The 25,976-nt window shown below is 38.5% G+C and overlaps 1 protein-coding gene across 1 annotated transcript; it reads left to right on the top strand.

Moving 5' to 3' along the window:
* Positions 1-15,404: 15,404 nt before the first annotated feature.
* LOC141295934 (leucine-rich repeat transmembrane protein FLRT2) lies at positions 15,405-20,731 on the top strand. The gene is made up of 2 exons (XM_073827218.1): positions 15,405-15,874; positions 18,160-20,731. Exon 2 carries the CDS (start codon positions 18,591-18,593, stop codon positions 20,577-20,579), a length of 1,989 nt encoding a protein of 662 aa, XP_073683319.1. The 5' UTR covers positions 15,405-15,874; positions 18,160-18,590; the 3' UTR covers positions 20,580-20,731.
* The last annotated feature ends 5,245 nt before the right edge of the window (positions 20,732-25,976 follow it).

The following is a 25,976-nucleotide window of genomic DNA, read 5'->3' as shown; positions in this document are numbered from 1 at the left end:
TCGCAAAAATCATTTTAGACTTCTTTTGACATTCTTTACAAAAAGGTAAATCTCAATTACAGTTGAGAAACTCACAATGTAAGTGAATGGGGCCAATCCATAAACATTAAAATACGCACATGGGTTATGACTCAATACTCAAATGTGTTATGACTTTAATGGGGAAAAAATAACCTAATAACTAAATATGTGTCCCTGCCCTGGACCACAAATTCAGTCATAAGGGTAAATAAATGAAATTGAGATTTCATACATCATACATCATCAGCTGCTTGTTAGGATAGGACAATTTTTGGCCAAGATACAAATATTTGAAAATCTGGACTGGTGCAAAAAATCTAAATATTAAAAAAATCGGCTTTAAAATGTCTAAATGAAGTTCTTAGCAATGGATATTACTAATCAAAAATTAAGTTTTGATATACATTTACTGTTGGAAATTTACAAAATATCTTCATGGAACATGATCTTCATTAAATAACCTAATAATTTTTGGCATTAAAGAAAAATCTATAATTTTGACCCATACAATGGCTATTACTAAAAATATGTTATTTAAGATTGGTTTTGTGGTCCAGGGTCACATATATAATACTAAATAATTAAATAACTAAAATACCAACAATGCTTACAAATGCTTAAAAATGTTTATATTTCTTACTTAAAATAAACCCAAAATAGGTTGGAAATGAATATTTATTAATATGTTCAAAAAATGAAAATGTATTATGTGTCTGATTTTTTATTTCCAACCTATTTTGGGTTAATTTTAAACCAGCCATAACCTTTTCTGTGCAAAGTTATATCTAAATGTATATTATTCATGGCAAGACAAAATGCCTAAATCCAAAATGACTTTAGAAATGCTAAAAATAATAAAATGTTTAAAAAGAAGAATGCATGTAAGCGCTTTATAAAATATAAGATTTACATTTCTGCTTTTAAAACCTCCAAAAGTCGTCCCCATTCACTTTCATTGTAAGTGCCTCACCATTGCTCAAATTCAGCATGTATTGTGAAGCGGCTAGAGTCACAGCTGAGTTTGTACCGTCGGCATATCTGAGCACAGTAGTGATTATTATCTGGGCAGAACTCTCTGTGCTGGAGGAGACTGGCGATAAATCAGAGTCGAGGCTGGCGCACGTTAAGGTTTCATTGCCAAATGCTTGCCACCGCCTTTAGGCTGAAGACCATTGCCTGACGCTGGGTTTATTTTTATTCGTTGTTTTCGCTCATGCTGTGCGGCATAAAAAAATCTTATTCTCCATCAGGATTTTAATACCCATGTCATTGCCAGCCATGTTGAGAGACACGGCCAGAAAATAATCCATAGACTTAGCTGCATGTGTTAAAAAGTGCGCTTACAACATTTGTCAAATGTTTCCCTCGTTGAACATTAAGTCATTAGATACACAGATGAGCTAAGGCCTGGAGAAAAAGCTGCGTTTTATGTAACAAAGAGAAAGTAATCTTGCTAATGACATTTGGGGGATTTGGCCAGTGTCTCTTGACTTGATGGAATAAGTGGACATGTCAGAGTCCCTGTGACATGATATACGGGTGAACCTTTAAGCCCTGCACTTTTCAGGGAGAAAGCCCATTAGCTAGACTTTACAGGCGGTATCATAAATTATGACACAGGGGTTAGGCGCTCGCAATTTATAAACAGGTAATGTACACTCACACAAATGAGACCGTGAGTTCGGTTCTCTTGTGTCTGCACGCTGAAGAAAATAAAAAAGATCCGCAAGTCCGGCAACATCAACAGCCTTAGGTGAACAAAGTTAAACTCTTTTGCAGTGACTGATCTGATTTCACCAAGCCTATTACTCACTAAATACTCCCACAGATTCTGTTATCATGCCATTTTAAGTCTTATTTTGAAATAACAAAGTGGCTTTACAGTGAGGGAAAAATTATTTGATCCCCTGCTGATTTTGTACATTTGCCCACTGACCAAGAAATGATCATTCTATAATTTTAATAGTAGGGTTATCTGAACAGTGTGAGACAGAATAACAACAAAAATGCATAAAAAAAAAATACAAATTGATTTGCATTGCAATGAGTAGTGAAATATGTATTTGATCCCCTATCAATCAGCAAGTTTTCTGGCTCCCATGTGTCTTTATACAGGCAACGAGTTGAGATTAGGAGTACTCTCTTAAAGGGAGTGCTCCTAATCTCAGATTGTTACCTGTATAAAAGACACCTGTCCACAGAAGCAATCAATCCGATTCTAAACTCTCCACCATGGCCAAGACCAAAGAGCTGTCCAATGATGTCAGGGACAAGATTGTAGAGCTACAAAAGGTTGGAATGGGATACAAGACCATCGTCAAGCAGCTTGGTGAGATGGTGACAACAGTTGGTGCGATTATTCGCAAATGGAAGAAACACAATAACTGTCAATCTCCCTCGGTCTGGGGCTCCATGCAAGATCTCACCTTGTGGGGTTTCAGTGATCATGAACGGTGAGGAATCAGCCCAGAACTACACGAGAGGATCTTGTTAATTATCTCAAGGCAGCTGGGACCATAGTCACAACACACTATGCCGTAAAAGACTGAAATCCTGCAGTGCCCGCAAGGTACCCCTGCTCAAGAGAGTTCATGTACAGGCCCGTCTGAAGTTTGCCAATGAACATCTGAATGATTCAGAGGAGAACTGGGTGAAAGTGTAGTGGGCAGATAAGATCAAAATTGAGCTCTTTGACATCAACTCAACTGACCGTATTCAGAGAGGTGGAATGCTGCCTATGACCGTAAGAACACCATCCCCACCGTCAAACATGGAGATGGAAACATGATGCTTTTGGGGACAGGACAACTGTACCACATCAAAGGGACGATGGACAGGGCCATTTACCGTCTTGAGTGAGAACCTCCTTCCCTCAGTAAGGGCATTGAAAATGGTTTTGTGGATGGGCATGACAATGGCAGGCAAGGAGTGGCTCAAGAAGAAGCACATTAAGATCCTGGAGTGGCCTAGCCAGTCTCCAGACCTTAATCCCATAGAAAATCTGTAAAGGGAGCTGAAGGTTTGAGTTACCAAACATCAGCCTCAAAACCTTAATGACTTGGAGAGGATCTGTAAAGAGGAGTGGAACAAAATCCCTCCTGAGATGTGTGCAAACCTGGTGGCCAACTACAAAACAAAACATCTGACCTCTGTGATTGCCAGCAAGGGTTTGCCACCAAGTACTAAGTCATGTTTTGCGAAGGCGTCAAATATTTATCTCACTCATTAAAATACAAATAATTTTTTTATTTTTTGAAATGCGCTTTCCTGGATGTTTTTGTTGTTATTCTGTCACTTGTCGCTCAGAAGCACAAGAGAGGTGGGATTTATTGCAAGAACCAATCACAGATGAACATAACCAGTCATATACAATCATATCGCGATGGAGGCATTGCCTCCTCTCATGTGACTTTCCCCCATTCATTCTCAGTTACCCCCCACCAAACCAACCGCATGCTTTAGGGTCTGTTAAAACTCAAAATCTTCTCCATTTCTTACATTTTATATTTTACTGGGTTTATACAGATACTGTAAAATTCAATTCCAGGACAATTCAATCAGAGATCTCACTTATCGAACAATGTCTGTGTGTTTTTCAAATTCTAAAAAATAGATAAATAATAATAAAACTAATAAAAAATTGCAAAAATAAAGTGAAGCACATGCAGAGTATTAATACTAAAGTATTGCAAAGTATACTACACTTTTTTTGTAAAACCACGGTTAATTTTCTTAAGGGATTTGCATTTGTGTATACTTTCTTTTTTCTTTGTTTTGTTTTTATAACTATACTGCCTTAAAAGTTTGATATTTTCTACTGTTTAAAACAAAACCTAAAAAAAGATTTGCGAAATCGCTTCAAAATCTTGAACTGAAACAAATGATTCGCAAACAAGTACAGAAGTCCTGATATAAATCAAATGATTCGCGATACGTGCTCCGAAGTCCTGGTCTAACTCAAATGATTTGTGATTTGTGCTTTGAAGTCCCGATCTGAATCAAATTATTTGCGTTACGCTATAACAAGATCCAATCGTAGCGCTTCAAAAGATTGAATCATTTTGTGACGCAATGGTTTAACCGAATTGTTACAAGCGATGACAAAATTCATCGCTTGGTTTTTGCTAGTGAATCGCTTTAAAAGAATTATCAAGTCACAAATTTGAATCAATCAGACCGGTTCCATTCGATTTGTCTGTTCCTCTTTGTGTGTCTTCAACCATGTTTACTCGACTACTACTGGCTTAGCTCGATTTTTTTCTGACACTAACTGACATAAGCAAAAAGGTTTTTTTTTTTTTTTTAATGTGTGCTTATTGACAAAATTAAACACTTATTTCTTAGACACACTGTCCTTCAATAATTCAACTTTTCAAGAACCTCTCCAGGAATATTGCTATTTTCAAGGGTTTTCCAGGCATTCCATGCACCTTGTACAAAACCTGATTGTAGATTTACTGTGCAGTTGGTTCTCTGTAATAAGACCTATTATACAGAAAATAAATAAATTCATCAACAGAACTAAAGTATAACTTATTTGCCAGTAAATAAGACCAACACAACAGAAACTTCCAGAGATTTGCATTTTAAAAGTACCAAATAACTCTTATTTTTTTCTCTTCCAATTCAAACTTGATTTGTGGAAACATGTGAATGATACTGACACCCACTTTTATTTTGTTTACAGCATTTAAACAAACAAAACTCTAAAGGATTTATTCAAAAATGTAATAATGAGCCAATTAGACAGTCTAATATATCATTTACATTTTGTATGGCACTCTCAGTTCTGTTAGTAAAAGATGACAGACCTCCTACTGTTTTAAGCAACAATCACTGAATAAAGTGTCCGTTTGGTCAGTGCCTCCCAATGGCATTATGTACCGATCGAGTCTGCTGGCAGGCCTTGATCTGCTCTGAAATCTCCCCTAGCACAGAGTCATTAGAAATTCACTGGCATTCTGCAAACACTGTGATTACCAAGCCACTGTCAAAACTGTGGAGTATTAGAACATAACATGAACAAATGGGAAGTATTTTCAGGCTACACTAAAGCTCTCAAATACAGTTAAACAACTAAAAAAAAATCCTCGAAGATTTGCCAACACCCTCGTCACTGAAAAAAGGATGCATCCTCTTTAGCGTTTTGCTAAGAGGGTTATTCAGCACAAGAAAAGAAAATAGCCATTAGCTTAAGCCAAACCATGACTTCTGCAGGAATTAAGGCTAAGATAAATTAATGCAGCGCATTACCAGGTGTTGTTCGAATGTTTTAGCAAAGAAACGAAAAGTACACATACAATAGGTGGTTTCATTGCACAGTCCTGCTTTTGAAACAGCAGAGTTCATTAGCAATGATGAACCGATGAAAGAGAATGAAAATTGGTATATTTTCACATCCTGTCCTAAAAGCCCTCCATGGCCAGTGTGGTCAACTTCTCTCATTTCCTTCCCATACAAAGGACAATACCTACACTTGTCTGACACATTCAGATTCCATTGCCTGGAATAACAACACACGTTGAGTCTTGTGATTAGGACATTGGAGCCAGTTGCTCCAGGTCAGGGTATACTTTTGAGGCCGGCTGTCAGGGAACACAAGCTGCGAGTTCTTGCTCTGCATGTATACAAGAAAGAGGGCATTCATTAAAACAAGAGGTTGTTATGAAGGTATCAGTTGGACTGGATGCAATCCAATTGCTGCTCCCGTGTATTCGGCAGCTAATAACAGGCAGTTACACGAACGGACGCTGGCCTTGAGACGTTTCACCTCGGTCGGTGTAGAATTTAACCGGCATGAGGAACACACAAATTCAGTGACTAAAAGGTTACATATCCAGTTTGCTGGATATATATGGATATATGCTGGGTAAATAAAATATTTTGCAACAATTGGGTGCCCTTCTGCCAGATTCTTGTATTGAAGAAAATATGTGCATGGTTAAATGAACAACTCACCAAAATAAAAATTAAAATCCATCTTTTGTGTTGTTGCACAAAATATAAGATGGCATCTGTTCAAATGTTTTAGCTTTTTTTTTTAGCATGAAAGTCAGTAGGGTCCAGAACTTTCAAGCTCCAAAAAAGAACAAAAATGTAGCACAAAATTAGATCATGACTCAATAGATTTCTTAAAAATCTTCTGAAGCAACACAGTCACTTTGAAAAGATTGAACTGAATCAAATATGGCAACACTGACCTTATTGTTTCTTATATGTTGAGAATCATTCATTTGTATTAAAATTTGTATCATCATATTCGATGTAAACTGCTGTTCAAAAGTTTCGGATCGTAAGATTTTTGATGTTTTTAAAGAAACCTCTCTCATGATCAAGGCTGCATTTATTTAATCAAAACTACATAAAACTGTAATATTATAAAATATTATTACAATTTATAATAACGGTTTTGTATTTTAATATACTTTAAAACAAAATTTATTTCTGTGATGCAAAGCTGAATTTTCATTACTCCATTCTTCTGTGTCACATGATGCTTCAGAAATTATTCTAATATGCCGATTTATCAATATTGGAAACAGTTGTGCTGCTTGATAATTTGTTGGACCCTGATTATTAATAACTCAACATATTAGAATGATTTCTGAAAGATCATGTGACACTGAAGACTGGAGTAATGACTAAAGAAAATTCAACTTTGCATCACAAAAACAAATTATATTTTAAAATATATTAAAATAGAAACCCATTATTTTAAATTGCAATAATATTTCACAATATAAACATTTTCTCTGTATTTTTGATCAAATAAATGCAGCCTCAATGAGCAGAACAAATATCTTTAAAAAAAAAAAAACTGATCCTAAACTTCTGAATGGCAGTGTGATTTGTGTATATGTTAATCAAGCATTTTGATTTAATTTGGGAGTGTATGTAAACATTTGGATTCCTTTCATAATGCCTTCATGTTCTTTTTGGAGCTTGAAAGTTCTGGACAGTTGATTTATTTTGACTTCACTTTGTCAAAATATTTACTTTCGTGTTCAGCAGAAGAAATTTGGGTAAGTAAATAAAGTGATTTTGGAGTGAACTGTCCCTTTAAACCGCTGTGCCAGTGTTATCTTTTATCTCTGTCTTTGAACATTTCTAAACCCAATTAAGATGATTTAAGATTCTCTTTTACAAATTTTCTTACTTTCTGTCCACTGAGGTGAAAAATTAGTTACATAAGTGTAATTCGGTTTTTCTGCATTTATTAAACAGACACTGAGTGATTTGACTGAGTGAATTACAGTACTTCACCAAAAGGCAATTACGCCCATTAAAAAATTAGGACTCCTATATTTTATGACTTTCAGTTCATATGTGAAGATTCAGTTCCTTGTTACAGAGTCCCAAATGACGACAAGGCAGGTGGTTACTATAAATGAGGCAACATTAGAATACAGTAAACGCAACGAGGGAGACAAATCACATCAGTGTTTAAACAATCCAAAGAGGTCGAAATCTCCAATCAACCCTCTGAGCGCCCATGATGGCCCAAGGCCCAAAGCTAATGTTTCACACATTTATGAGAACACCAGCCCTCCTCCAACTCCTCATCATGGCTATGGGAGTTTCAGTAGTGTTTAACAGTCAGGATAAATAATGGTCACCTCTCTCTGTTCCTTAATGTTGATATATCTCCGCAACAGGACAGGTGCTGCAGCTTTTGGTTCCTCGGATCACAGCAATTAATCTAACGGTGTCGTGCGATGAACTCGGATGAGACTCTGACCCGAAGGACATGAATAATACAACACATTAAATCTCACTTTAACGACTCCAAACCTTGAGAAAAATTGCAAAAGCCCATAAATTGAGATGCTAATAACAGGCATACAAGTTCTGTGTCTAATGTTGAACTTGCACAGGAAGATATTGACCATATGTGATTCATTTGCACAGATACGTTTCAATTAATCATAGCCGGGGTGGCAGACGCCGACATTCGGCCTCGTGCCACCTGAGGAAGAATTATCTCCTCTAGCCTGACCCAATGGTAAATAATTAGAGCAGAAACCGATCCCTCTCATTAATATAGCTTACATTAACATCATTCATTGGCCTAGTTACTCTGGCAGCTAAAGGTGTGCGAAGAAGAGCGATGGGTCGTTTGAAAAGATTCACATCTGGCTAAGAAATTGAGAGTTTCTACCACAACCGCTGTTGCTACATTTGGCCGAGTGGGTGTCTGACAGAGGTGGAACTGATTTCCTTTTTCTCAATGGCTGCGACAGCATGGAAAGAAGAACAAAGAATCCAGAGGACTGAAACCGGCAAATGGACCCGTAGAATGAGAGGTCTTTTCTGCCTCATTGATGCCATATGGAATAATGAAAAAGTTACACAAAACCTAACAGGTTTTGGTGGCTCTTTGACACCGATGATTAAGCGAAACTACCCCTCTCATTGCACACTGACTCATCAGAGCTAAGTACGGATAATGATGACAGATGATCCCAATTATGGGGGTGGTAAATATTAGGGTACTCCACAACCGGACCAAAAAAAGTCTCATCATACAGTCCCTTAAAAAATAATTAAATACCTCAAGGACACTCATTAGGTCTTGTTCCGAATGTATCCCCATTGAGGGAGCAAGTGAACAGAGAGTATGTTAAAATATTTGCAAGGTGGCCTTGCTTTCACAATGGCATATGTAGTCATTAACAGTCTCTTCCTGTCTGTGTGGTAATGTCGGATGAGAACAGCCGGGTTCCCAGGCACGACTCTGATGAGATGGAGAGCGCGCAGCCCCCCTTCCATCACCAGCCCGAGCCCCCTTCTCAACCAGGGCCGTCTCAGATTCACTGGAGTGTAGCAAGTACTGGCACTAGCCATCTGGGTCAGCCCTCCAGAATGAACTCAATGATAATGCCAGTCTTCAGCATGACAAATGGTCGACTCGGACTGTGAGTCGCACATCTCAACTCTCGCTTTCACAAGCTAGGCGTCAGTGCGCCTGGTCGCTGTCCTTGCTCCTCTAATAAGCTATTTGCTTTCTGGTATGCTCATGAATAACATTTCAGCCATAATGTACATTCATATACAGCGGTGGCTAAAATGTTTAGAACACTAGTATTTTCACCAGCTAAAAAGTGGTTTTAAGTCTATCCTTTGCTAGTGTGTCAGTAGGAAATATCAGTTCACATTTTTAAACATTAATTCTGCCATTAATTGTAATAATCCAGTGAGATTTTTGTTTGCACAAGGAGTCTAACAACAGCCAGAGATCTGCTCCACACAAAGATCAGATCTCATTATCATCCAGTCTGTCTGGAATGACATGAAGAAACAGAACAAACTGAGACAGACTAAATCCAGAAGAACTGTGGGAACGTCTACAAGAGACCTACCTGCAAAGCTAACTGAAAAACTATGCACAAGTGCACCTAGGGCAAAGACTGCTTTAAACGCAAAAGATGGTCACACCAAATGTTGGGTAATGAGGAAATTACAAATGAGGTCATTTAGTTAACAGAAGTTAATTGATAAAGAAAATCTATTTGTGACATTATTTTTGACAGCATCCTCATTTTACAACATTTGCACAACACAAGTGCCTAAAACTTTTAACAGTAATGTAGCTTTGCAGGTACACTCTTAAAAAAAAAAGGTGCTTCATGCCATAAAAGAATCGTTTTTTGTCTAAATGGTTCCATAAAGAACCTTTAACATCTGAAGAACCTTCCTGTTTCACAAAAGGTTCTTTGTGGTGAAAGAAGGTTCTTCAGATTATAGAAAGGTAAGAAAGAGATGGTTCTTTGTGGACCCAAAAATGGTTATTCTATGGCATCGCTGTGAATACCTTTTAAAGCACCTTTATTTTTAAGAGTGTAGGTTTCTTGAAGCATCTTGGAGACACTGGCACAGTTCCTCTGGATTAAGTCTGTCTCAGTTTGTTCTGTTTCTTAAAAACTGTATATTTCTAGTTCTGTTTCTTGTAATTAAAGTTGAATTTTCAGAATCATTACTCCAGTCTTCAGTGTCACATGATCCTTCAAAAATCATGTTCATATGCTGATTTATTATCAGTGCTGGAAACAGTTGTGCTGCTTAATATTTTTTTGGAACCTGTGAAACTTTTTTTTCAGGATTCTTTGATCAATAAAATGTCGATCAATATACACTACTTTTCTAAATTTGGGGTCAAAAGTATTCTTTCTTTTTTGAAAGAAATTAATACTTTATTCACCAAGGATGTGTTAAATTAATAAAAAGTGAAAGCCATTATTTTAAATTGTAATAACATTTTGCAATATTACTGTTTCTTTCTGTATTTTTGATCAAATAAACGCAGCCTTGATGAGCATGAGAGACTTCTTGAAAAAACATTACAAATTTTACCGATCCAAAACTTTTGACAAATAGTGTATATCTTGATCTTAGACTTTTGACCCTACTATATATATTTGAGCAAGCAAGCCAAGAGTTTACCAAGGCTAAACTGATAAAAACAAGCTAAAGCAGTGTGGCCCCTGACCTCCCACTGCTGCCTATGACAATTCTTCCTTTGACTAAAAATCTTTTTGCCATTCAGAGCTACTGCAGCCAGAGATGCATAAAGAGGGGCAGCTATCTGGTACGACACACCGCAGAGTTTGCTTTTTCTGTTGTCCTGCTAATTTGCTTCAAGCTGGGAGAAGTGCTGATTAAATAAGTCGGCCAGTGATTGAACACGCATTTGGCCACACGGCTTCCCAGCTCCCCAGCTTCTTTGACAAACATGTTTGTTTTTCTCCCTAACTCGAGTAACTTAATGTTCTGGGTGTTCTTTTTGTTTCTTAACAGACAGACACACACAAAAAGAAAAGAGCTTAGTATTTAACCAGCAGTTTGTCATTGACCTCCAACAGCTAACTGTACTGCAGTTACCTCAGCCTGCGAAACTTATGAATTCGAAAACTCCCTTACCTTAGCTTAAAAACCACAACATTTTATCGCATTCACTCTCGAAACCTATTTGTTGCTAACTTATGCTCCAATTACAGAGTCCTCTGTGTTTATACCAAAAGTTAGGTCAAATAAAGTTAGCATACTCTTTCCTATATAAGCACTAGCCTGCAGCTTATAGGGAACGCTACCTGGTCTGTAGGAGGGTTTCTTGGTATAAGCAGAAAATAATGAGACGCTATTGCCAGAACTCTGCAAAATAGTGAATATGTTATTTTTAATATTTATTTATTTGCTTGTTTTCCTCTCTGCAGTGGGGTAGACGTCTGTTTCAAGCTTTCATCAGCATAATCCTGTCTGATATAAGCACTACCCACACCGACGCTGCCGAGCCAATAGCAAATTCATAATACATTCATTTGTGCATGCATATCGTGACACATAATTTAATTGATGTCCAACAGTCTGTTTTATAATTAATTCAAATTTAGCATTCTGTAGACTGAGCTCCTGTCAGAAAAATCAACAGCTTTTGTAAATGGCACTAAGAAACCGAACGCAACTTCAAATAGACAAAGAAAGATGGTAGATAATAAAGCAACATAATACAAATAATATGGTGTGCGAGGGTTGTGTGCGTTCTTTGATATCCAATTTGCATTCAAAAGGCTGCTGTCTATGATTGTCATGATTGGTTGGAAGTCCCATAGTCTCCGTTGTCATCTGCGACTAATGAATTTAAATTGATAAGAAATTGATCAGGCTTGCCGTAACCAGGCTGTTGCGATTCTCATCCATAAGCTATCAATTATGCTATCCTCCTGTCATTTATAGGTTTCCTCATATCATCTGTCATTGATTGGGTGAACGTAACTGTAACTAAATAGCAGAAACCCAATAATCCTAGCACTGGATTTGACTGATGTTTCATGAGGCAGCAAGCATCAAAAGATTAAAGGACTGATCCTGAGCAGATTCATGTCTGTGTGCTTTTGTGTCGGTTAGAACAAATCGGTATTGGTTTGATGGTTCATTAAAGGGGTGTGCGTATCCTTTCGCTTTTGCTCTGAGGAAAGAGGCGGTTCGGGTTCAGCCACAGGAGGAAATGAGTTACTGATCTTTCATCGCTCACTAGATCGCATCGCTCTCGCCTTCCGTGACCCATTCGCAGAAACTTTTCTTTGCAAACGGATTTGAGTCAGAAACAAGTTAACTTGCGTGTAAAATATCTTTAGACTCTAGTTTTTTCATCTTTTTGCACCATTTGAATAAATCATGATAGCGACAAATTTGAACCCTTATTATATGAGTGTTTCATCTCAGCATGTGGCCTTTGCTTTTTCCTACTCTCATGCACTTGAACAGTACTTGATAACATTTCTCACTTTCATCTCACTATAAAATAGCATAATTTCCATATTTATTACACAAAAGGCTATTAAATGATTTTGTTACCAACAGATTACCAGGTGTTAACCAATAAATCATACAAGATTATCAGCTGAATTACTAGACATGCTATAAGATTTAACCAACATCAGTGTACTAATAAGGACAAAGCATCTACCACCCTGTCTCATGTAATGCACAGACTAAAATATGGTCTGGAATAGCATAAAAGTGGAGCGGAGTGAGAGATTTCCTCCTCTGCATTAAATACTAGAATGAGATGGACTAGGAAGAACTCATGGCAACATCATTAGTGTTTCTATCCCTGTGGTTACGGCATAATAATAATATTTAAAAAAAATAATTTTGGAAAAATACTTTTAAATCTGACTCTCCATTAATGCAATACAGATACTTTAAGATGAAATTCCAGGACTTTCAAGGACTTCACAAGCAATACTTTTAGATTTTTAAGGATTTCAAACTGACATCTCACTTATCAATCAATCTTTCTAAATTCTAAAAATATGAATACACAAATAAAAAAATACCAATTTAACAAATTGGAAAAAATAAAACGATGTAACATTCGGGTTCATCTGGACCTGTGTTGAAGTTCCGATCTAAATTAAAAGATTTGCAATTTGCGTTACGAAGTCCCGAATGAAACAAAATGATTTGCGAACCCACTGGGACGTTCAAATGATTCGTAATCTATGAAGTTTTGATCTGAATAATGATTTGCGAACCATCATTTCAGATCACGACTTGGAACACAGATCTGAAGACGAATTCCGTCTTTCAATAACTCAAGCACTTTTAAATGACCTCTTAAGGAATATTTCAAGGGTCTTAAATTTCAAAATGTCAAATTCAAGCACTTTAAGCACCTTTATACGAACCCTGAAATAAGAACAATCTAGTCTCCCAGTGGTTAACATCACAGGCAGTTTAGCTTTATGTGATTAGTTTACAACAAAACATAAGAAAACATGCAAATTCATCTCCGAAAATATTTTTTGTCCTGCATTTTATAATGAAATTTGATGATAAATAGACAAATAAAAATACACTAATATAACAAATCGGAAAGAATAAAGCAATGCAACATCCAGATTCATCAGGACCCAAGCTGAAGTTCCGATCTGAATCAAATGATTTGTAATCCATGCTCTGAAGTTCTGATCTGAATCAAAAGATTTGTGAACCTGCTCCAAAGTTCTGATCTAAGTCAAATGATTCACAATCCACAAAGTTCTGATCTGAATAATGATTTGCAAACCATCATTTCAGATCAGGACTCGGAGCACGAATTGCAAATTGCAAATCATTTTGCAAATGATTTGCGAACACGCTTCAAAGCCTGATTCGCAATATACGATTTGAAGTCCCTATCTGAATCAAACTTCATAGATACAATGTCTTTCAATAACTCACACACTTTTCAAGTACCTTTTTAGGAATTTTAAAAAGTCAAATTCAAGTACTTCAGCCACTTCAAGCACCTTGTATGAACACTGAAATAAGAATCTGTGGTCTCCCAGTGGTTAACATAATGGGCTTTATGTGATTTGTTTACAACAAAGCATACGAAATTTGATGAGCTCTATGCTGATTCATTTTTGGCTAATTCTTTTGCATGAATTGGAATTGTGGTTGATTGGAGGACACAAAGGATACACTTGATGCATCCTTCAAAATAGGCCGAAGGATGAAGGATGTGAAACGAAGGCTGCCTTCCAAGGATGCTTTAAATTGAGATGGTCTTCAACAGCTCTTGATATGGCAGTCGACATATGCAGCCTGAAGCTTTCCTATTAAAAAGCACCCTTCCGCTTCCAGCTCAAAGCATTCTATATTCCCTCGGCTCCACTCCAGCTTTTCCACTTCCCACTCTCTGCTCACTGGTGAGAGAAACCAACCAGACTGCATGAGAAAACATATTTTATGAGGTAGCGATTTCGTATAAATTCTTACAATGGGATTTGTACAAAAACATACGAATAGGATTGTACAAATTCATATGAGAAACCAATTCGGCAAAATAAAATAGTTACACATTGCAAAGAGACTATAGGGGGTTAGTTACCTGGATGTAAACATCAGCATGGATTGCATGGTTAATGCACTACTGGACATTGTTCTGCCAATTCATGCTGTCTAAATGAAAAAAAAAAAAAAAAAAAACACATGGAAGCTGTGAAATTATATAGAGAAGGACTATAGTAAGCAGGAAAGGGCGCAATATTTTGACAAACTAAAGTAAATAGGTGGTAAAGATACATAGGAGCAGTAGCCTATTTCACCTACCTAACCGGAAATGATAAGAACACACACAACTATTGTCAAGATTCTTGCCCTTGTCCTAGTTCAGTTTGGCCAACCACAAACGCCTTTTGTTCCTCAGACGGTTTTTACACTCTTCTCCTTGATTTGTTATAGCTTTTAAAAGTCTATAGTACTCCAAATGTTTTTCCCGGTCTGACCGATTAGTACAACCCGAAACATGACAATAACGGATTATTTTCAGCAGTGATAATCAGCTAAATATGTAAGTTTCAGTTTAGTGGCATTGTTTACCTTTAGTGCCGCCAAAATGGCCAAACGATGACGCATCGTGAAAACACTCCAGAGTGGCCGTTACTGATCACGCTATACTAATTAGGCTTACACCAGTGTCTTTGCAACACGCCTCCGATTGGCTATTGCAATTACATTGCTCAACGGACACGTCTGTGATTGGTTACAATGCTCAACGCTGCAAAAACACTGTGTGGATAGAAAACTATGCGACTAGATTTAAACAGAATTATATAATTGTAACTTTTCATAGCCATACTGGTTATTGGTCGATTAATAATGCAGCCCCTTTGAACTACATGATTAATTAATCATAATAAATTCACTCCAAAAACTAAAATTCATAATTGCGGTCCAGAGCAAACACTAAATGCATTGAAAGCACAACAGAAAATAATAGAGCAGAGAGAGAGAGACAGAGAGAGAGAGAGAGAGCGAGACAGAGAGAGAGAGAGAGAGAGAGAGAGAGCGCTATCAAATGAATTCATTACTGCAATTCCTCCCATAGGTTCCAAAGGGAAACGGAGCTCAGTGCATTTGGAATAAACAATCAGATGAAACCAATTATGGTAGAGGAATCGGACTCCAATCAAGAAGTGTAACATCTTTGGTTGTGAGACAGTGAGAGGAGTGTGTGTATGTGTATGTGTGTGTGAGAGAGAGAGTGAAAGAGAGTGGGGAGTCCAGCGCGCTCCGGGCATTTGTGGAAGGAAGCGCGGAACTCGGGAGCGCATCTGCGGGATTGAAGCAGCGGCTCTCGGGCGCATCATGTTGCGCAGACATTTGAAATCCTCCACAGGATCAACCGCTCGACAAAATGACGCTTTTTAAACCATCCGGACTAAAGGATCGTCGGGCTGACTCTGTTAGGGGTCTGGAATTATTTTTTAGTTTATCTGAGGGATGTTTATTCTGAGAACTCGTTCCGGAGAAGAGACTAGACGACTTTAAAATGCTGCCTAGATGGGTCGAAGCCTCTTCAGAAAAGGTGAGGACTGAAAGAAAAAAACACGTTTAGAGAGTAAAGACACTCGGAACTCTTAGTGTTTATAAATTAATTTTAAGATTTAATTCATTTCGCTTTTGCGAGAAACTTATAACAGCCGTTATATCTGCTATTCCTAAATGGCATTACGCGCTCTGGTAATGTAATATAATTTTAAAACAATTCCCTTATAATAGGTAACCATCAGCAACACGATAAAAAATGGCTAACTTTACTGAATATTTTAGGAATAACATTTAGTGCCTGTATATTTTGCAGTTCACGACTGTATTGTATGTACTTTACTCATATATCAGTGTACATTGACTACTAAAATCTGCCGTGTACTTTATGATATACTGAGCACAATTCTAAAAAAGGTGGAAAAATAGAAAGCCACATTTAGTTAAAGTTAACCAAAATTGCCCTCAAAATATACCATGAATAATAAATATGCATAGACAAGGCTCAGCCTCACTGTTACCTACAGTACACAAACACATTAAACATTCATATTTTACATTAAAATTATATACAAATCAAATATATTTGTTAATGTATAATGTACCTTACATTTAACCAGTTTACAGATTATTGGTGTACTACAGATTTTAAAAAATATTACAATATTTTCATAGAGTGATCAAACACAAATTCTCTGATAAATAGGAGGAGAAAGAGGTAAAGCAAAGCATTTCCAAAAGCGTGTTTATAGCAGTGAGATCAAGCACTTCCATGTGTGATTTTCCATGTGTGCATAATCACACCACCGCTTAAATCAGCTGTATGCTGAATAGTAAGTCAATGAACAAAACCTGCACAACATTGTATAATAATAGTTGAACTCCCGGATCAATGTAGCTAACTAGTAAGTAAAGGCTGGATAGAATAAATGGCCTTCACTTTATACTGGACCTTGGTTTGTTCAATCCAAATATATAAGAAAAAGAAAAAAAATTCAGCACAAACATTTTTCCATGTTTGGAAAAATATACAGCAAGATATATGGAAGTATGGAAGAAGTATGGAAGAAGTATGGAAGAAGTATGGAAGAAAGAACATTTTCTTACAAAAAATGTACACTTTTTAGAACAGAATAGAATTTTTGTATCCATACAGCAAGGCCAGTGCAAATTGTACAGTAGGTACAGATTGTACAATACACAATACAATACAAAATAGTGCTAAAGATAATACAATAATAATACAAAATACAGTACATAATCTGCAGACAGTTAATAGATGGTGAGGAATAAGTGACGACATGTGAGGCCTCAGTGAAGACTATTATTAATATTAAAATGCAAAGATGATTTTCAAAATGGCTACAACAAAATGAATTTGTGAAATCTGCACATTTAATAGCAATATCAGGCAATCAGGCTGACATTTATTACATCTTGTAACCTGACATGATTACATAACCTGTAACCTTTATCTCTACCATGTAAAATGCCCAATGATCCAACCCATAATTGATCTGTCTGTGCATGAAGGAGACGGCTGCTAAAATGGCAGATGCATCTCATGAGAGGATTCAGAGAGATGTCAGTGTCTTATTGACTATATCTTATTTTCTGCATCATGGACAGGGCTGTGTTTCTTTCCCGTTCAATCTCATGCACTCTTCACTGATTTAATAGTGCAGTTCTCACTGTCCCCAGGTTCAGAATCATTATTACCGAGAGCAGAACTCTGTGCCAGAGCATTGGAGAACAGACCTGTCCATCATCGTGGCATTTGACAGATTAAACACCTCAGTGCCCTTTACAAGTCTGAGAGCGCAGAGATGCTGATGTCGTCAGTCACCACTCTCTCCTCGTGGAGAGCAAGTGTGGAGCAGTGTCCTGCTTTATTGCTTGCTGCCCTTTCTTTTTTCTGTCTCTTTTTCTTAATATGTAAATTAAATTAAAGTCTATTTTTAAAAGCAGACAGTTCCGATTGAATTAGCAATGTTTACACACTCAGTATTATTATTAATGCAGTAAGTTGCCATATTACTTGGCAACCATAAACAGCCTACAGTGAAGATAATGCTTAGTAACTTTGCCACAAGTAGGGGAGTTAGGCATGGTAAAATCAGTGCAAATTCAAGTGGATTATTATTGCTTATGTTTCAGTTAATGCTAAGGCCTACTGTGGTAAAATTATTTCAGTTGGTTGATATTGTTGTGATATAGAGATGCATACATTCCTGTAAAAATGTTTTGGAAATGAAAACATACAGATACTAAGAGTTTCGACATTGACATAACATCTCATCTATTTTTATTTTCTGGTAAAACTAGGTAAGTGGCTCAAAATGCTACTTGTGAGGAAGGTCGTGCCTTACGAGAATCGTCCAGCTGTGACGAGAGAGGAGGTCGTCTTCGATGAGTCCTCCGCACTTGCTGCTCTGGCCCTCACACTTTGAAATCGTCCCTCCCTAAACTCAGAGTGACAATGTGATGAGCTCTGCTATCATTTCCAGCCCAAGCATGGACGGAGGGATGAGAGGGAGTCACACGAGTTAATGAGACTATTGCTCTTGTGTTGGGGAGCTTAGGACAGGCAATTACAGGAGGATTACCCAGCGACTTCAACATCGCATACTCTCCACCGAGGCGAGCTTCGAGATCCGCTAAGAACTCCAGTGTGGTGGATTTTATTTGATTTATTTTTCAGCCTTTTAATTACGTGCACTGTTGTTGTCGTCTGAAAGTTTTTAAAGTTTTGCAAAATGGAGGTACAGATCCGAATGTGGAATAAAGACCTGCCTACTCTGATCAGCCCGTGGATACCGATACTTCTGGGTCTTCACATGCATTTCTCCTGGGCCACAACCTGTCCAGAGGAGTGCCGCTGTGACAGGACCTTTGTTTACTGCAACGAGAGGAGTCTAACGTCAGTGCCTCTGGGGCTAGGAGAGGGTTATAAGACCCTCTACCTCCACAACAATCAAATCAACAATGCTGGATTTCCTCTGGAAATGCACAACGTTGCCTCTGTGGAGACAGTGTATCTCTATGGCAACCAGCTTGATGAGTTCCCTGTCAATCTTCCCAAAAACGTGCGGGTGCTCCACCTGCAGGAAAATAACATTCAGACGGTGTCCCGGGCCGCCCTCGCGCAGCTGCTACGCCTGGAGGAGCTCTATCTGGATGACAACTCCATCTCCACCGTGGGTGTGGAGGAGGGGGCCTTCAGGGAGGCCATCAGTCTCAAGACCCTCTTCCTTACCAAGAACCACCTGAGCAGCGTCCCCATCGGACTGCCCGAGGAGCTGAGAGAGCTGCGGCTGGATGAGAACCGCATCGCATTTATAGCAGAGGATGCGTTTGAGAATGTGACGGGCCTCGAACTCCTCCTCCTGGATGGGAACTTGCTCATGGACGAAGGCATCGCCCCCGGGGCTCTCCAGACCCTCGTTAATCTCAAAACCTTGTCGTTGGCACGTAACTCCCTCACGGTTCCTCCTCCTAATCTGCCGGCCGAGTTTCTAGTCAAGCTCAACTTGCAGGATAATCAGATGAATGAGATTCCTTTGGCAGCCTTTCACGGCCTCCACCGCTTGGAGAGACTGGATATTTCAAACAACCAGCTGCAGTCTCTCACACAGGGGGTCTTTGACGGCCTCCATGGTCTGAGACAGCTCACTGTTCGAAACAACCTTTGGCTCTGTGACTGCGACATTAAATGGGTCATACTGTGGTTAAAGTCCCTGCCAGCTACCCTCAATGTCCGTGGCTTCATGTGCCAGAAACCAGAGAGGGTACGTGGCATGGTAATCAGAGAGCTAACCCTGGAGCTCATCCAGTGTCCTAACAGCACCGCCACAGTCCCACAGCCCACACTGCTCTCTTCCTCCACCGCTGAGTCAGCCACTCAAACGGCTTTCACACCCGCACACTCCCGGCCTACACCCAACCCTTCACGTCTCACGCTTCCACCGCCAACTATAAGCAAAGACGGTGAGCAGAGGACAAATGCCCCGGTCGACCCAATGCAGGAATCACTGCGAGTTTCCTTCGTGGTGCTAAATGGTTCATGCATTCAGGTAAGCTGGGTGTCGACGTTCACCGTCACAGCCTACAAGGTGACCTGGGTCAAGCTGGGTCACAGTTTGATAACCGGCCCCATGCAGGAGTCACTCGTGCAGGGCGAACGTGAGGGAATCACGCTGACAAACCTGGAGCCCAAGTCCACATATCGCATTTGCGTGGATCCGCTGGACGCGTTCAATAACTACCACCCGGGAGACGATACAATTTGCTCAGAGGTGACGACAAAGTCTGCTTCCTTTCACTCTGGTGATAACGCCACTGGGCCCGAGCAGGCGACCCAGCAGGACCCCAGCTCACCTTTCCTACTGGCTGGCCTGATTGGCGGGGCGGTGCTTGTGGTCCTGGTGGTCCTGTTGAGCATATTCTGCTGGCACATGCACAAGAAGGGAAGGTCAGAGTCATCAAAATGGAAATACAGCCGGGGCAGAAGAAAAGACGACTACTGCGAAGCAGGGACTAAAAAGGATAACTCTATTCTAGAAATGACTGAAACAAGCTTTCAGATAGTTTCTTTGAATAACGAACAGCTGCTCAAGGGGGACTTTCGCATTCAGCCGATTTACACCCCTAACGGGGGTGTTGGATTCAGAGACTCTCAAAGGACAAACAATAGCACAGCATACTGCAAAAACAGCGTTCCAGAATCTGACACATGCCATAAATGATGATTTTAAACAGATAATGTCCTTTGTATTTAGATCTGACTCTTAAACACACTGTATTTCAAAAGACAGACTGTATAATATGTAATTTATATTCTGAACAATATCGCCTTCCTTTTTTATCGCTTAGTAAAACTAAAATGATTTATGAATAATTAGTTTCTATGTTGTATTACTACAATCCAAGCTCATGAAGATATAGTAAGTGGATCTTAGCAATCAGCACTCTCTAAGCACAAATCAATGTCAAGTGCCCCATTTTTTACAATATATATTTGTAAGTTAAAAGTAGGAAATGAAGTGAGAAATGGATGGAGTGTGTGTGTTCTGTTTAAAGAAAAGGAGTAAGGAAAAGCAACCAGTTCTCACTAGCACCACAAGGTGGTGTCTGTTCTCATCTCCACTATTAATTTGAGACCTCAAGCTACACTCTTTGATCCAGTATCTCACATCTTTACTTAACCGCTCAGTTCACAAGGACTGAACGCAGACAGTTCCTGCCAGCTGAAAACAAACCTTGCTTGATGCAGGACTAGAATTATATTAGAAAATTCAGCATCAGGGCTGATTTTCTTAGCTGTCCTCCTGTACAGAGACATAAAATGTCCTGCTTTTTCACACCGCAGCACATCTGCTACAATGAGCAAAATATCTTCATGTTATTCAACACTTGCATAAGAATTGCATTCAAGTTAAAGAAGATCTAGAGGCTACATTTCTGGCTTTAACTTTCCAAAGAAGGTCTGTGCTTTGTTTTACACATTTAAATCATAGGGAGAATAACGAAACCCAGCTTAAAAGGTTTTTAAAGAGCTGGTTTCTTTGTTAGTTTACAGTTAAACACCAAAAAAGAATGTTCTTAAAACAAATGAGAACCATGCACTAACCTTATGGGAACATTCTGTGCTTGCTAGGAAATACATGTGCCTGCATGCTAAAAACTAAACACTATTCAGCTTGAAAAAAGCTGGAATTATGGTTTTACTAATCAGAACTAAAACAACTTTTAAATGCGCCCTTTGAAACCCACATGTGCCCTATAACTATTTTGACATTTTGCTCAAATTAACATAATGCAGTTAACTTTGTTATTTGTTTCCGTGTGCCAGTACACTCCCTAGCAGCAAGCGAAGACTGCAGCATTATTATGGCTTTGAAATGAGATCTTCTCAGAGCTCTGAGCAGGTGTCAATGAGCCATAACACAGCAATAAACAAGGCTCTAGAGTTAATACCACCACTGACCAGTTTTACGACAATTCTTCGCCTGATCTGCCCCATTTTTCACATCCGAACCATTCTCCATGAACGTATCATGCTATACATGCAGTTCAATCTCTTTATATCATGGCTTAAGTGCTTATAACATTTTTGACATGTACGCGTGAAGCGCTTTACAAGTAACCATAACTCAAAGGGTGATGTGATTGTGAGTATTGTATTGTACCTAGAGTTATATATTTTAAAAATTGAACTGTGAAATTATCAAAAAAAAAAAAATCAAAAAAGACCAACACTTCAACAATATTACAGTAATATTAATACTGAAGTCCTCTGAGATAATTGAGACACTAGAAGCTGGTACTTTTACAGTTTTAGTTACAGAGTTGCCATGGACAACAGTAAATATTTGGGAAAAAATCCCTGAATACTGCAATTGACCAATCAAGTTTAAGTATTGAGAGCTGTGCAATTACCAATGTTCACAAAATGAAGCTCATCATACAGTGTTACATAAAAACAATATCAAGCATGCATATTGAAACTATTTTCCCCCAAAATTCTCTTTCTTTCTCTCTTTCTTTCTTTCTAAAAGGGTCTACAATTACATCATATATGGATAGAACTAGGTTATTTTTTGATGGATTGCATCATTAGTTTGGCTTCACAGTATCTGAGTAGTGCAATTTTGTGGCTAATAATTTACATGCATAAATAACACAATAAACTCACACCCGGAGCTCCTCAGCATGACCTTTCACTCCCATCAGGCAGTGTGTGTGTGTGAGACAGTAATTAGCCATTAAATCGGTACATCTGGGCCCTCCAGCTGTGTGGTCAACTCTAAATGAGCTAGAGAATAAACCATCATTCTTTACCTCTCGCTGTCCCACTGCAGAGACCCACAGAAAGGCCAGGAGCGCCGCACTGCTTTATGAGTTCAGGCGCTGGGTTCAGAGCAGCACCCATTTGTAATCATAAACAAATATTGGAGAGAACCATCTGACTGCACGCTTCATTACAATCAATTCATACAGCAATTTCATTATTATTGCTAGTGTCCATACACCCATCTCAGAAAGCTATTCTCTTCACTGCAGGCTGGTGGATTTTGTTTGGTAGTTTTTCTATAATGGAAGAACTCATACCTTCCATAGTCATTCCTGGTTAAGATGATTTGACAGCACTTGTGGCATAATGTGGATTATAACAGAAATCATTTTTTCTTAAAAAGAAAAAGAAAAACATGAACACTGTATTAATCTCTAAAGAACAAAGTAATGGCTGAAACCCTAAAATGAATGTAAAAATGATGAGAACACTTGATCAACTTAAATTTTTCTGTGTATTATTTATGCAAGTGCTGTTATTTTAAAAAAGGGGCTTCACATTTTTCCTTTTAAATTCCTCCGAAAATTGGCCTGGATTTTATTATAATTTGACAACGCTTGTGGCATAATGTGGATTACAACAAAAATGACCATTTTACCAAATTACAATACCCTTACTCACCTAGTTGATTGATTACATTGATAATTGCAAACATTTTTCTAAAATGTTAGGTTTAAATATGCAAATGAGGCGTTATTTAATGAAATATGCGCTAATTTGCATACATTTCTAGTACAAAAACACTGAATGAAGTCAGTTTCAAAATTCGTGTTTAATGTTTTTAACATATTAGAATCAACAACCGTTTTTACAGAGGGAATTTTGGGTATGTCATTTCATCGCGCCATAATTCAGAAAAAAAACAGGAAACACTATATTTTTTTACCATTTTTTGGGAATCAAGCAAATCATATATAAACAAATCCCTCTGTAAAAACCTTCAGGATATAGACAGCAATAAAAATAAAAAGTTTTGTGGTGTAAGTGTTACTGAAGTGGAGATTTATGGCTCAGTGTAGAAGAAAAAATGAATTTTGAGAAAACGACCTTTAAAAATACGCATTGTGATTGAAATCTTTTGACACAAATAGATAAAGTGCTATAAAAGAAACACTTAACACCTTTTTTGGATGTTTGCTTTCCACTAGTCTGAAAAAAACACCTTATGAAAAACCAAAAAGCCCAAAATCTCAAACTTGATATAGGTGCATAAAAAAACAGTGTTTTTGCCTGCAGTGTCTCCACTTAAATTCTCATCGTTTCCAAAGTATACCCATAAGATGTAAACAACGTAATGGCTAGAACCCTAAAATGTCTGTAAAAACTTTCATTTTTAAATTATTAAAACTTGTGTATAATTTATGTAAGTGCCTCACTTTCTACTTGTAAGTGCCTTACATTTCTGCTTTTAAAGGAACACTCCACTTTTTTTGGAAATAGGCTCATTCTCCAACTCCCCCCGAGTTAATAAGTTGATTTTTACCGTTTTGAAATCCATTCAGCCGTTCTCTTGTTCTGGCGATATCACTTTTAGCATAGCTTAGCATAAATCATTGAATCCTATTAGACCAGTAGCATCGCGTTCAAAAATGACCAACGAGTTTCGATATTTGTCCTATTTAAAACTTGACTCTTCTGTAGTTATATCGTGTACTAAGACCAGCGGAAATGTAAAGCTGCGGTTTTCTAGGCTGTTAAGATTAGGAACTACACTCCCATTCCGGCGTAATAGTCAAGGAAGTTTGCTGCCGTAACATGGCCGAAGCAGGCGCATTAATATCACACAGCGCCTGAAATTAGATCCCAGCTAGGTAACTTCCAATGTGACCGGTGCTAAGTTTGTGTAATTCCGGTTGTTGCAGCTGTCAGAGTTGCAGCTGGTAAATTGTCAGTGGCTGGATTTACCTGTGTGTGATTAGCTATGGTTATGTGCATTGTAAGGGGCTGTGATAGTAAGTCGAAGACGTAATCTACTACCATCTTTCATAGAATTCCCACGAAAAAAAAAAGCAATTCCGACTAATGAATCAATGGCTGGCTGCTCTGAACATGGATCTCAAAACACCGTTAGAAACGATCAAGAAATGGCGTGTTTGCTCCGAGGATTTTGAACCAGATGACTATTTGGATAGTTTTACCGGTACTACAGCACTGCGTCTAAAGGACACTGCGATCCCAACAATCTTCAAACTAACGTTACAGACAGGACAACAAGGAGCATCGCCCACGGCTGTAAGTGAAACATGATTAATTGCTAACGTTACCTGTGAAATGCAACCCCTGACGACTAGGTTTGGGCGAACAGTTGGCTTAGTATTTGTTATGACCAAATTCCATGTGTGATTGCAAAAGAAAGTTATTGCGAACAGTCGGTTGTGTTTTAAAGTCAGTTTTGAGTAAAAGTGTACATCATGAATGTAAGCCTGAAAATGCAAACTGACAGTATGCATTTAAAATCTTTATATTATATAATGTAGTGTTTGCAGGAATAACTTACTCTTGCGATAGCTGGCCATTAGGTCCACTCGGCGTGTGACGTTTTTTCTAGTTTATTTTGTCAAACCGGAAAAAAAAAATCTACTACTGCAGGATGCAGCATTGCATCCAAGTCCTCGGATGTTGCGACATGCCACTTCCTCATCAGGTAGATCGACCCTTGCCATCGATGGCAATACCTGGTCCCACTCGCGACAACACAGGCACTCACTTTCAGTTGGCACGGGTTGGCAAGCCCCACCAGCGCGAATCTGCTCTCCTCATCCCTTCTGTCCCAGGCAGTTCAGACACACTTTGTCTTTCGCGTACCAAAACCTTAGCTTCAGTGAATTCTGGTTCAAATTGATACGGTTCAGGATCTGCACCAAAGTAAATATCTTCTAAATCGTCTCTCACAAATGTCTCCATGGCGAGTAACGGTGTCTGTGCTGTGCATGCACGTTGGATATGTTGACGGAAGTAAACATTTGCACATGTGTTGTGTGGTATTACTGCGCCTGCTTCGGCCATGTTACGGCAGCAAACTTCCTTGACTATTACGCCAGAATGGGAGTGTAGTTCCTAATCTTATCGGCCTAGAAAACCGCATCTTTACATTTCCGCTGGTCTTAGTACGCGATATAACTACAGAAGAGTCAAGTTTTAAATAGGACAAATATGGAAACTCGTTGGTCATTTTTGAACGTGATGCTACTGGTCTAATAGGATTCAATGATTTATGCTAAGCTATGCTAAAAGTGATATCGCCAGAACAGGAGAACAGCTGAATGAATTTCAAAACAGTAAAAATCAA

The sequence above is a fragment of the Garra rufa genome, chromosome 21 (genome assembly GCF_049309525.1).
Source record: "Garra rufa chromosome 21, GarRuf1.0, whole genome shotgun sequence".
NCBI lineage: Eukaryota > Metazoa > Chordata > Actinopteri > Cypriniformes > Cyprinidae > Garra > Garra rufa.
Note: the sequence above shows the minus strand (reverse complement) of the source record. Positions and strands in the feature narration are given on the sequence as shown.

Bases quoted from the DNA above. Each gene is read 5' to 3' on its own strand.
- LOC141295934 (XM_073827218.1), top strand. From the start codon at position 18,591: ATGGAGGTACAGATCCGAATGTGGAATAAAGACCTGCCTACTCTGATC.